Source organism: Cryptomeria japonica, chromosome 5 (genome assembly GCF_030272615.1).
Source record: "Cryptomeria japonica chromosome 5, Sugi_1.0, whole genome shotgun sequence".
Lineage (NCBI taxonomy): Eukaryota > Viridiplantae > Streptophyta > Pinopsida > Cupressales > Cupressaceae > Cryptomeria > Cryptomeria japonica.
Genome location: NC_081409.1, coordinates 343,663,642 through 343,676,167, shown reverse-complemented (window position 1 = coordinate 343,676,167; position 12,526 = coordinate 343,663,642). Strand labels below are relative to the sequence as shown.

Sequence of the window (12,526 nt, the reverse complement as noted above, 5' to 3'; positions counted from 1 at the left end):
TTAATAGTGTTTCATTACTCCCAAAACTTATTTTTCTTTCTTATAAATTTAATTTGCTATATTCATTAGATATTCACCAAGTTTTATGTGGTGCATTGACTTATTAGCTTAGATTACTTATATAATGGGAATTCATTTGTTTGCTATATTTTTAAGAGCGAAACTCTAAGATGCACAACTAACAAGACCTGTGTAGTTTTTTGGCTGACATATGGTCTAAAAGACACGGCTCTTCGTTGCTACAAGGAGATCTCCCCAACATATATATTACAACATTACAGGAAGATTTTAGCATTGTCATAAACCATTAGGCTGTTTTTGATGAAGATGATTCAGTTATTGATAGGACAGATATGGGCATTAGGTGAGCTCGTGACTTCCGCTCAAACCCTAATTCCACCGCTACTCCGCGATACATGTAGTGAATGATGGCTCTATCTCCTTGAGTATTTCAACTTCTATTGCTTTCTCCACATCCCACAATTCATTGAAGGCACGGGCATCCTCAGCAATGAACTCTTTGATGATGCGCTAATCTACTACTCAAACCTAAACGGCGCCGCCAATGTTCTAAACCAGACGGCTCACAAGGCAACAAATTCTACTACCTTGAACATCACTGCAGATTTTGATCAGCAAGTATGCGATTCCTTCCGGGGACTAAATATACGCTGGACGCAAGAGCTAAAAACAAACAGAAATGATGCAGATGAAGTGGAAGAGAAAAACTCCTTTCTTCTTAAAGCAGACAAGGCAGCCTTAGAATTTTTTACCGAATATTTTGAGCATGTTGCGAGGAAAGCAGAGGAACTGAGAAGGGAGAAAACAGATCTTACCATAGCTACTAATACTGTACCTGGCAATTCAGATGCTGAGTGGACAGCCCTTCCTTTTAATCATCCCTCAACTTTTAATACCGTCGCCCTTAATCCTAGCACTAAAGAAATGATTATCTCGGACCTTGAAAGCTTCAAGCAAGCAAAGAATTTCTGCATAAGAACAGGCCGTGCATGGAAGCGCGGATATCTTCTTTATGGGCCTCCTGGCACTGGAAAAACAAGCCTCATCGCCGACATTGCTAATTACATGAATTACAGTGTATATGATTTGGATCTCACGCACGTTAAAGACAACGTTGAGCTCCGTAAGCTTCTGATCAAAACGAAAGAGAAATCGATTATTATTGTGGAAGATATTGATTGCTCCATTGTACTGAACAATGAACCTAACGACCAACCGAAAGGTGGTCAGAGTAGAGTTACTCTTTCTGGTTTGCTTAATTTCACAGATGGATTATGGTCTTCCTGCGGTGATGAGCGTTTGTTTATCTTTACTACGAACCACAAGGATCATCTTGATCCTGCTCTCTGTAGATGTGGGAGAATGGACGTACATATTAATCTCTCTTACTGCGATTTCCCCGTGTTTAAAACTCTCGCTTATAATTACTTGAGAATTGAGGATCATGCACTGTTTTCTGCCGTCCAAGAGAGGATTAGTGCAGGCGCCAAGATAACTCCTGCCGAGATTACAGAAATCCTCAGCTCTAAACCTGAGGATGCTAATAAAACGCTGAGTGCTGTGATTGTTGGTCTCGACAAAAAGATAAAGGACAAAGAAGCCAAGAGCTTGACGACGTAGTATATTTCTGAAGCACCCACGGAAATATAAATGAGTTTTTATTTTATGTTGTAGAAGAGCTCTAATATTTAGGAAGACAAAGGTGTGAATGTCGACTGCTACTGTAATTCGCTTTGCATTTCAATGAATTAGGTTTATACTTTGTCAATTTCTGGCTTAAAAGTTAATGGTTGAAAACCATATCATCGTTTAAAATGGTTTAGCACTGTAGCTTTTCGAAAGCATTTAACGATGCGTTAAGTTGAGGAATGTAATATAAAATTTCTTTTAGGATTGCATTACATGGTTCAGTCTTAAACTACACATTAAGCAATATATTAAGTTTACAGAATGTCAATCAACTCTCGATGTTTAACATTTTTAAGTTTAAAAGTCAAAGCTTAATGTGTGTGATTTAAGCTGTCTGCATTAAGTGTGATTGTTTATCACTAATAAATTAATAGTTTTTTTTAAATATGTAAACTTTTAGTAATTTTGTATGTGTTAAGTGTGATTGTTTTGATTGAGGTAAGTTAGGTTGACAACATCTATTTTTTATTATAAAAGAGAAAACAATTGTAATTAAGCTACCAAACAAAACAAAATAAAATAGTAATGAAATTGTCAAATGTTTTTTAATAAAATCTAATGATATAACCCAAAGGATGCTAGATCTTATCACATTTAACCTCATACGTTCAACATTAATGTGTTATTCAAAACTAGACTTAGAAAGACCTTTCTTTTTCTTTTGTATAGTTTCTTATTAGGTGTTATCTTCTAAGTCAAGAGACCTAGGAGAAGGGAGGAGGAAAACCCCCACCTAAGTCCAATCTATGGGCTATTTATAATCTAAAGAATGGTATGGACATGTCAAATAATAGAGAACTAAATTAGGAGTAGACATTCATTTCTTTGAAACCAAAGAAAAGAAAGAACAAAGGAAATAATTTATTGAATAGCTACACCATGATCCAATGGAGCTGTAATAACCACACTAAGGATAGAGGAATAGCTACTAGAATAGAAGAATACCAGCCTAACTCCCATGAATCAATGATCAAATTTTCAAAATTAATTGCATGATGGTGGGAATGATGATCTCTATCAATCTCCTATGCTAAGTGTGACTACATCTTGCTAATAAAATTATAATATATCTTTAGATATTTAATATTTAAATGAATATTTATTAATGTAATCATATGAGAATTTAATTATATGCTTGATATTTTTTAGGTTATGAATATTTGAATTATATGCTACCTGAATTATATTCTCACCAACTTTGACAAGGTAAAGATAACCCATATTTATTAATGTAATCATATGATAATTTATTTATATGCTTAATATCTTATAGGTTTCAGCCACCTCAGCCTGGAGGGCGTGCATATCCTGAGCAACTTTCTTCAGGTCCTGAATCTCCAGAGGCATCGTATCTGCTTTCCTCTTCAAGTTGTCTTTGGTCCTTTTGCAAGGTCCAGAGTCCTCTTTCCTATCTCTCTTCGGTTCAAGATACACGAACATAGTACCCTACTAAGACTTTTCTAGTTTGTCCACCATGATGTCAAAGTAGAATCCATTTTCTTAACTATCTTATAATTGTGTTCCATTATAGTATTCATGGTACCCCTCACCTTATGATGGAAATGGTTAAGAAGGGTGAAGTGATAGCCATAGACCCTAGTGAATCTACCATCCAGAGTGATGTACTCCATGACAACTCTTAGTACTTCCCTCCAAACAATCTTGACTCTCCCAGCATCGAAGTAATGACTAGAGATTTTTACAAGAGCCTCCCTCTCTTCATCTTTTTTCAGAAATTTGAGGACCGCTTCATCAAAGAACTTCCTATCCTTAAATAATTTAACCCCCTCCATAGAGAGCCCAGTAACTTCTCCAATCACATTCTCATCAACTTTTACCCTCCAACCAAAAAGAATAATTTTGTCCTCCTTCCAGGTTTTTGCAAAATACTGGGTGAGTTTTGGGTTTGGCCCATGAAGCTTATCAATGAAGGGGGCCAATACCCCTCTTTAAAAGTTAATGGTTGAAAACCATATCATCGTTTAAAATGGTTTAGCACTGTAGCTTTTCGAAGGCATTTAACGATGCGTTAAGTTGAGGAATGTAATATAAAATTTCTTTTAGGATTGCATTACATGGTTCAGTCTTAAATTACACATTAAGCAACATATTAAGTTTAGAGAATGTCAATCAACTCTTGATGTTTAACATTTTTAAGTTTAAAAGTCAAAGCTTAATGTGTGTGATTTAAGTTGTCAATTTAGTTTCGACACCTCATGCTAGTTTAGTGGCCGGAGGCAACTCACCACCACTCACTTAGTGTTGAGTCCGACTTCTGATTCGACCCAATCACTCTCATTATATGTAGTCTTCTTCTCCATAGTATCTACTTGGTCGACTTTTCTCATATCATCATCTTCTTATCGTGCTTATAATTTATCTTTATGAGATCTGGTTATCGCATGGTATTAGAGCAAATTTAAAGGTATTTCAGGCCATTAGCCGAACTGATTTTTTTGAGTAAAATATCCAGTCAACAGTGAAGGCATGATTCTTGTATTATTGGGCAGCCTAATGTCACCTTGACTATGCGCTTTCACGTCGAACCTAAGCATTTGGACCTTGAGCTTTCACGCTGCAGGCAATTTGTAGTTTGAATCTTGCAGTATGTTGGTCGAATAGGGGAAGACACATTTGTAACCCTTGGCGTGGGAGCATTTTTCACCCCCTGTAGCGCGCCATATAATAATAAAAGGTTGTTAGATGTGTGTGGGCTTCGAAAGTGTTTGTTGGAGCCAAGTGCGCACCAAACAAACTCATTGTGGCCATCCAAGTCACGCATTCAAGTCGTGATATTTAATCAGGTTGGTGGCTGATTTGTTATTTTGTCCACCAGCACACCATAGCGTGGGCATGGAAGTAAAATAATGCTGTACATCATAGGTTAGGCAGAGGCGTTTGAGGAGGCTTTGGGGTGAGCAGCACGCAAAACCATCTGTCACGCTTTTCTCTCTCTTTTCCTGCATTCTTCCGCCTTCTTCTCAAAGTTATAGGGCGAGGAGGTGTTTGGCCCAAGCATAGGCTGCAAAAGGAAATCCTTCACTCTTTGATCCGCCACAATTTGGTCCTCCAAATCTTTTATTTTTATTCATTTCTTAAAAAATTATGGCACTGTAATTTATTTTATTTTATTTTATTTTTTTGGGCAAGAAGTGATGATCTTTGCATAGGTGTAAAATTTGTAATCTTATAACTTTTGCTAGGTAACTCAGATTTGAGTGTATTTTCTTTGCAAAGGTTCTTATTTTATTGTCACGAATCCAATAAGTATACAATCACACTATCATTATAAAGTGCTGATTTGTGTCTTCCTTTGGCTTCATTCATGCACTCCTGTAAAGTGTCAAAATAAGGGGGGAAAACTATAATCAAGATGGGGTGTTTTGTGTGGTCTATTTTTCTCACTTCCTCAAGAAGTTGTTTCTTCATTTCCACATTCTACAAAAGAAACAATCTAAGTCTAGAAGCATGGATTCTAATGTGACTATACAACCTCTAACACCTTTCAATTATCATGGTTAGAAGTTGAAAGTGATTATTGTCCTCAAGAATAAAGGGTTATGTAGGGTAACAATGGGAATAGAAATAGAACCTAATGCAGCTAAGGACAAAGAAAAGTATTTCAATAAGTGTAACCAAGCATTTGATTTTTTGTGTTTAAATCTGTCTCCTGAATTAGTATTTCATGTTGACAATTTGAAAACACCCAACGAAGTTTGGGAAGCTCTTAAAAATCTATTTGGGACAATTGATGAAATAAGAAGTCATGAGTTAGGAAATCAACTCTTAGTTCTAAGTCCTAGAGATTTAATTATTTTAGAGTATTTTTTCACTAAATTCAAATCTTTAAAGTTGCAATTAAAAGATTGTGGAATTGACAAGAAAAAAGACCAATTAATCCTTTATATACTTTCCAAACTAGATCCTAAATTTGCTATGTTTGTCTCTACTTTTATTCTATTAAAAGAGCTCTTGGTAGCTCATGAAAAATTCCCACACTAGATGACTTTATTTATGATCTATCAAGGGAGCAAGAAAAGTTGATTCATATGGGTGCCTTGAAATCTACTAAGCCTCAAGTTCTAATTGCAAGATATGAAAAGCAACAAAATGCTAAAGGAAAAAAAAACACTAAAAGGGACAATGAACAAAAAGCAGAAGATAAAATTGATAACTTCAAGAAGGATAACTCTTCTCAACAAAGTAAATCAACTATTGAGAAAGTTGAATGTTCATTTTGTATAAAAATTGGTCATGAAGAACATCAGTGCATGAAAAAGAAAATTGATCACCTTAGTTTTTTACTCAAAAAGAATAATATTGAGGTAACTAATTTTCTCAAATCATCTTCTTCAAATCAAGAAAATACTAAGGGAAAATAAAAACTAAAAGAAAAGTCCTTAAGTGCTACATGATCATCATCTTTATCTCCATTGATTATAGATTCTGGTGCTACACATCATATGGATTCTCTTGCAAAAGCTATATTGTAGTGCACTAATATAAAGTGTCACACCTCTTTGTACTTTGTCATTAATGACATATTTTTTGCAATCCTCTTATACTTAGTCGATTAAGAATATCTTGTGAGAATTGGTGCATGGTTCCAATTGAGACTTAGATTTTACCAATCTGCCTCTAGTAGTTTATCAACTGATGCTCAAAGAAGGTGTCTCAATGCCTGATCTTCATTTTGTTGCAATGACTGATTCATTAGTGATTCTTCATCACCATTGGTATCTATTTGTGTCACACTTTGACTGATTCATTAGTGATTCTTCATCCCCTCTTATCTCTTTTTTGGAGGATATGTTTTTCCCACTAGGTTTTCTATCTTTCTCCATTTATGATAGATTTCTTTTTACATTAGTACCTTGTTGGGTTTCATGGCTGAGACTCATTTTCATTTGCATTGTACATGGGTACATCACTAGGCTAGTAGTTGAGACCCATTTTTCTTATTGTCCTCCCAAGTTATGCTTAAAGGGGGATGTTAGTGTATTTATTTTATTTAATAACACTTAGGATTACTTAAGCCTACTTAGTCATTTTTTCTATACTTGAGACTTATCCATGCCAATTGTTAATATCATTTAGGAGTTGATTAGAGAGGTGTCAAGTTAGTTTTGAAATTTCATGCTAGTTTAGTGAGAGGCAACTCGTCACCAATCATTGAGTGTTGGCTTCGACTTCTTATTAGGCCAAATTACTCTTTCTATATGTATGCTTCTTCTCTATTATATTTAATTTGTGTCAATAATTTTCTTATTAAATAAGTGTCAATAATTTTGAAAATAAGTGAGGATGAAAGTTGTGTTTTCATTACTTTAATTTTTGGTCATTAAAACTCATTTACTAATTAGGAAAATCAAATTTTCATAGGATATTATTTAACCTGTCATACGTCATAGCTATGGTAATGGTTTTGGTTTTGTTTAGTTGTTCTATGTTATAATTAGATAAAGTGATAAATGACTCAAACCCTTACATAATAGCCACGTGAAAAAAGAAAGGGGTCTTACAAGGAGTGGGCACGCCTAGCAATAGAACCGACAGACATAAAAGAAAACTATAACTAGTTGAAGACCAAACACTAGACAAGCACACAAAACCAAATAGGACCAACACCAAAAAATGCCACCTATAGAAAACACAAATCGATGGTCTATAGTGTGGAGGTTTTTAATATCTTTCCATTCCTAGCTAAGCTCCTTTACCTTGTCATGGACAGGTAGTCTTTTAATCATACCTATGGACACCTTAAATTGTCTTGTCTAGTTAAATAAATATCTTTATTTATTTAATTATTTTAGCCTAATTCTTCTATTAATCAAATAAATCTTAATTTATTTAATTAATTCATTTATCCTCTTCTAAGCCTTTCCTCATTTAAATAAATACTTTTATTTACTTAAATTATCCTTTTCCTAAATTAAATAAATATTTTATTTATTTAATTAATCCCTCTTCCTCTATTAATTAAATAAATCTTTATTTATTTAATTAAGTCATGATCCTTTTCTAACCATGACACATGTCATTCATCTCTTAATTCCTACGCTACCTACCATCTTATTATTTTCTCTTTTTTTTACCTACCCTTTAATCCTAGCCAACCATTTATCTTTTACACCTCTCAATCTTATCCCTTCATTTCTTATAGTGTCTTCTATATAAGGAGATACTTCCTTCATTATCGACCCTAATCATCCTATTCAACTACTAGCACTTCAAGCATTCTAGCATTCGAACTTTCATATGCGATCAAGCCTTCTTGCAACCACATTTTCGTTCTTTGTTGAGCTCTTGTGCACACATAAAATTTGAGAGCAAATATATCAAGAAAGATCAATAGAGATAGGAAGAATGGAGATTCAAACCCTATTGGACATGTGATGGTATAATCTTTGTAATTTCATTTGATTTACATTGTCTTAGGTAATCTTCATATGTTATGGTGGATCTTTGTTGTTGTTAGGCTAGGGTTTCATGGTTGAATCTATTTTATTGTTTCAATATTGTTATTCCTTTTTTACAAATAAATAATACCCTTGCCAAGAATAGTAGTAATGGACTCCATTTTTGCCTTGACGATGGTCCTAGTAAACTCCAAAGCACTAAAAACCACAATATTCATAGATCACTTCCTCTTTGCGTGTCTTCACTTAAGATATTCTTGAATAGCTTGAATTGAAGCCAAACTTTTACACACCAAATCCCTATTGGATGCTACCATCTCCACTAATTTTGTTCTTAAAGTTTCTTGATTTTCCTAAATTTCTATGATAGCCATAGTTGTTTCCTTTTTTAAATCGTTGAAGGTCACCTTGGCACTCGAGGCTTTGAATGCCTTGTCTAATTTTTTTCATCACAATAGCCTCTCTACCAGGGCATCATCAGCCATACAAGCTCTATAGTCTTTATCCTCTACTAATTCGTCAGTAGGCCTAGCCCCAACCAAAGCCTCTAATATATTAATCTTTCTTTTAGTAGTATGGAGCTTGGCAAGGAGGCAACAAACGATTTAACTTTACATATTGTAAGTGAAGCAAAGTTGATTGACTTTTTTAGTAACCTCCAATAGTTGGAAAGTTCTAGTGGAGAAAACAGATGAGTGGGAGGGGAACCCAAGGATAGCATAAAGGAATTAGGGACCAATATAGTAAAATTAGGGTTGAAATTAACAAGGGTCCATTCCAAATCCATAACCAAGAGGAAGAGGAGTCCTAAGAGATAAAATACTTAATGACCAGTCCTTTAATAATTTTCTCATTCTAATGCTAAGCATGGGGTTAAATATTCTTCATCTTGGCAATATGTTAGGTGTTAACTTAGGTAGCCAACAATTTAGATGGAGGGGTAGCCACAGAAGAACTAGAAGTAGCTTTGAAACTTGTCTCAACGGTGCCAAATAGCTCCACAAATAAGGTGGGGTTAGAGAGGGAACTAGTAGGGTTTATAAAGGGATTTCTAGTAGGGGACATAGCCAAGTGAAAATTGTAGAGCCTCAGAATCAACCCTTGGTGAAGGGGGAACACTTCCTTATACTTATTCATTGCTACACATTAGGACATGGAAGAAAAGATCCATAAGACAAAAAATATTTTAACACCGTGTCTTAAATTATTTAACATAGGAAATAATTGGGAATGTAAAGGTTTGTACCTACCATCTAGGGTGGTGTATTTCATCTAAACCAACACAACTTCCCTCCATTTCCCAAGGATTTACTCCCTATTGAAACCATTTTATAGATGAGATATTCTCTCTCCAATATCCAAATTTTTTTGAAGTACTATTTATAATTGCCTTTAGGTTTTCTAAGGAAAGTCATGCCTTTTAGGAAAATCCTAGTAGTAGCACCTTATAGACTCCATAGAAATGGTGAAGGGTATACTCACAATGTATAATTTACCCTCATTCCAACCAAAAAAAAACTATTTGGATAGAGAGAAATTAAATTCTTTCATGGCCTTATTGTAGGAAGTAAGATTCCCCCTCTAATATACCAAAGAACATCACTCTACTTAAAATTGCCATAGTTATCTGGACTAGTCTGTATAACATCTTCCTCCATGGTAGGCCATCGCACAAAAAATTGGTTTCAGTGACTGAGAAAGGGTAAAACAAAACTAAATTAAGGAAAGGACAACCAACAATGGTTTTAGGAAAGGTATTCCTTTCTCCAAATATAAAATACCAACTCCACATCATGTAATGATCATATGGAATGATGGAAAAGGTGATAGGAAAAATGGAATTCCTTAGATATTTACACCATATTACATCTTATGTCATCTTCGAATGCAAAATGAACATCCCAAGGTATCTCACACAATGTAGTCCACATTTGAAAGGAATTAGTGAAGAGACCCAAATTGGCCATCCTATCAATAGATTTACTCCCCTCTTTGAGAATGTGGGAGAGTGTAACACGATCCAAAGTAGAAAGGATACACCAAAATTTATGAATGAGGTCTTTCACTGTCCAACCTAGAGTTTCTTTTCCACAAAGTGTCATAATCACATTGTTAGAGGCCCCTTCAATGACGATGTTTTGCAAACCCCATCTTTAGTGATAGATATGTTGTAGGACACTGCCACTTCAACAAAATTTGATGTCTAGATGCCAAGATTTGGTATGTTTTATTTAGTTGCCTTTTTGATAATATTGCTATTATGTCCTACAACATGTTGTTCGATTGGTCTCTTTCTATTCTATAATGAGGTGGGGCCCTTCCCCACTTACTTTAGTAAAAAATAATTATCATACACCTTCACATAGAGTGAATGAATAGTTACTACAAAACTTCATATAGATTGAAATATTTTTTTCTTATCTTGAAAATAGCACACACAGTAAAATAAGACACAATTATTGTATCCTTGTATTTTTTAATTACAATATTTAGACCTTGCAATTAAGCCATTAAACAAGCATGCACAATTGTGTTCACAAGACAAATAAAAAGTGAGTGAATTCTCACTCACATCGCCACTCTCTATCACTTGGGTATATAGGCTCGTATTTTACAAATTGAAGATTCCTAGGTAAAATCTATCATTAGAGAGAAATGGAATATTAGATAAAATTTAAAATTATAACCTACATATATTTAAGAACAAACCCAAATCTTACATGAAAATCCAGTAAGGTGGTAAAAGAGAGAGAGAGAGAGAGAGAGAGAGAGAGAGAGAGAGAGAGAGAGAGAGAGAGAGAGAGAGAGAGAGAGAGAGAGAGAGAGAGAGAGAGAGAGAGAGAGAGAGAGAGAGAGAGAGAGAGAGAGAGAGAGAGAGAGAGAGAGAGAGAGAGCAAGCAATATATGAGTGCTTATTTGAGATGGATAATTTTTATTTCAATACCTTTCTTTGTAATTCCCAATAATAACTCAACACAATAAAATTTAATAGTGAACTAGGAAACAAGAGAATCACCATCTTTATACTCCTAAAGAATTAAAGGAACAAATATCCACGCTACAATAAAATTATCCCACTCAATCATCTAAGAATTATTTGTTATGAAGAGAGTGACCAACAAATGAGATAAGTTTGCCTTGAATAAGCCTTGGTTTGACAATTAGAATACTTAATCCTATTGAAGAGGTTATCCATTTAAACAATTTCCAATTTTAATAGATTTGACCACATGAAAAGAATAATATATTCAAATATAGGCACCATGTGAATAATGCATGTGTCTCCTCTTTCTCAATGCACACATAGAAGTGATGGGACAAATTTGGACAAATAAATGTTTTACACTCAACCATAACAATCAAGAAAGATATTAAAAACCAATATTATACACTACAATAAAATCAATAAATCTAGTACGAAAAATGTGTTCATCATAGAGGATTTAGTAGAGGGTTCATAATGAAGATTCCTTCTATGTATTAGTATTGTGATGAACTTTAAGTCTTCTCTTTTGAGGTATCAAGTTATCCCTATTAGCTTTCATTAGCTATACCCAAAGTGGTCATGTATACAATCTTTATTGTCATGAACTAAAGCATAATTAAGTACATTGTTGCATCGATATGTTAAGATTGTATTAACATCATCAAAAGAGTTTTAAATCTCTAGAATCCATGTGTTTGAATCTAATATCAACAAAGAGGTTTGTCAAAAGGAAAGGTCTATGCTTCCATCTACATAAAGTAGATTCCCAAGGTCATTTCCACCACTTCATTTTGTCAAAAAAAGTGTGTAAAAGGAAACAAATTTTTAGGATTAGAAGGCCCATTAGACATAATTACACCGGACTTGATACATTCATACTAATTGAACTACACTACAAAAAAAGAATTAGCATAGATGTTAGAAACAAGACCATATATGTATATGTGTTATCTCTATACCATCTCAAACTATAAATATTCAACAAATTTTGTTGTGTTATCTCTATACCATCTCAAACTATAAATCTTCAACAAATTTTCTTGATAAAATCACATTTAAATAGATACATCCTCTTTTCCCTCTCTTTTCTTTTTATTATTTTCAATTATCTATTTCAACTCAATTAATTAATGTATGTTCTAATTACAATTTGAATTCTAATAATTTTAGTAGCCCATCTAAATTTTATAAAATACTGTAACTAATATCTTAAGATTATAATATAAGATTTTAAGTGGAGATTTATTACATGCAATCCCTATCTAGATCATAGAAGATAATTTTCGAGTTAATCAAGAGCAGAAGAGATTGTGTTGAGTAAAACAGCAAGTCTCGAGAAATTGCCTGAATATTTTGTTAATAGAATTATAATATTACCTGGTTTTATACACAATTTAGAAAATAGCTGTTC

At 34.0% G+C, this 12,526-nt stretch overlaps 1 protein-coding gene across 1 annotated transcript; it reads left to right on the top strand.

Annotated features, from left to right (window-relative positions):
* Window positions 1-327: 327 nt before the first annotated feature.
* Window positions 328-3,353, top strand: LOC131035387 (AAA-ATPase At4g25835-like). Its single transcript, XM_057967077.2, has 4 exons — window positions 328-364; window positions 494-1,637; window positions 2,984-3,058; window positions 3,242-3,353. Exons 1-4 carry the CDS (start codon window positions 328-330, stop codon window positions 3,351-3,353), a joined length of 1,368 nt encoding a protein of 455 aa, XP_057823060.2.
* The last annotated feature ends 9,173 nt before the right edge of the window (window positions 3,354-12,526 follow it).

Excerpts from the sequence above, each read along its gene's own strand:
- LOC131035387 (XM_057967077.2), top strand. The coding sequence starts at position 328 with ATGATTCAGTTATTGATAGGACAGATATGGGCATTAG. Across the intron at positions 1,638-2,983 it reads GAAGCCAAGAGCTTGACGAC|GTTTCAGCCACCTCAGCCTG; the intron begins GTAGTATATTTC and ends AATATCTTATAG. Across the intron at positions 3,059-3,241 it reads CCTGAATCTCCAGAGGCATC|TATTCATGGTACCCCTCACC; the intron begins GTATCTGCTTTC and ends GTTCCATTATAG.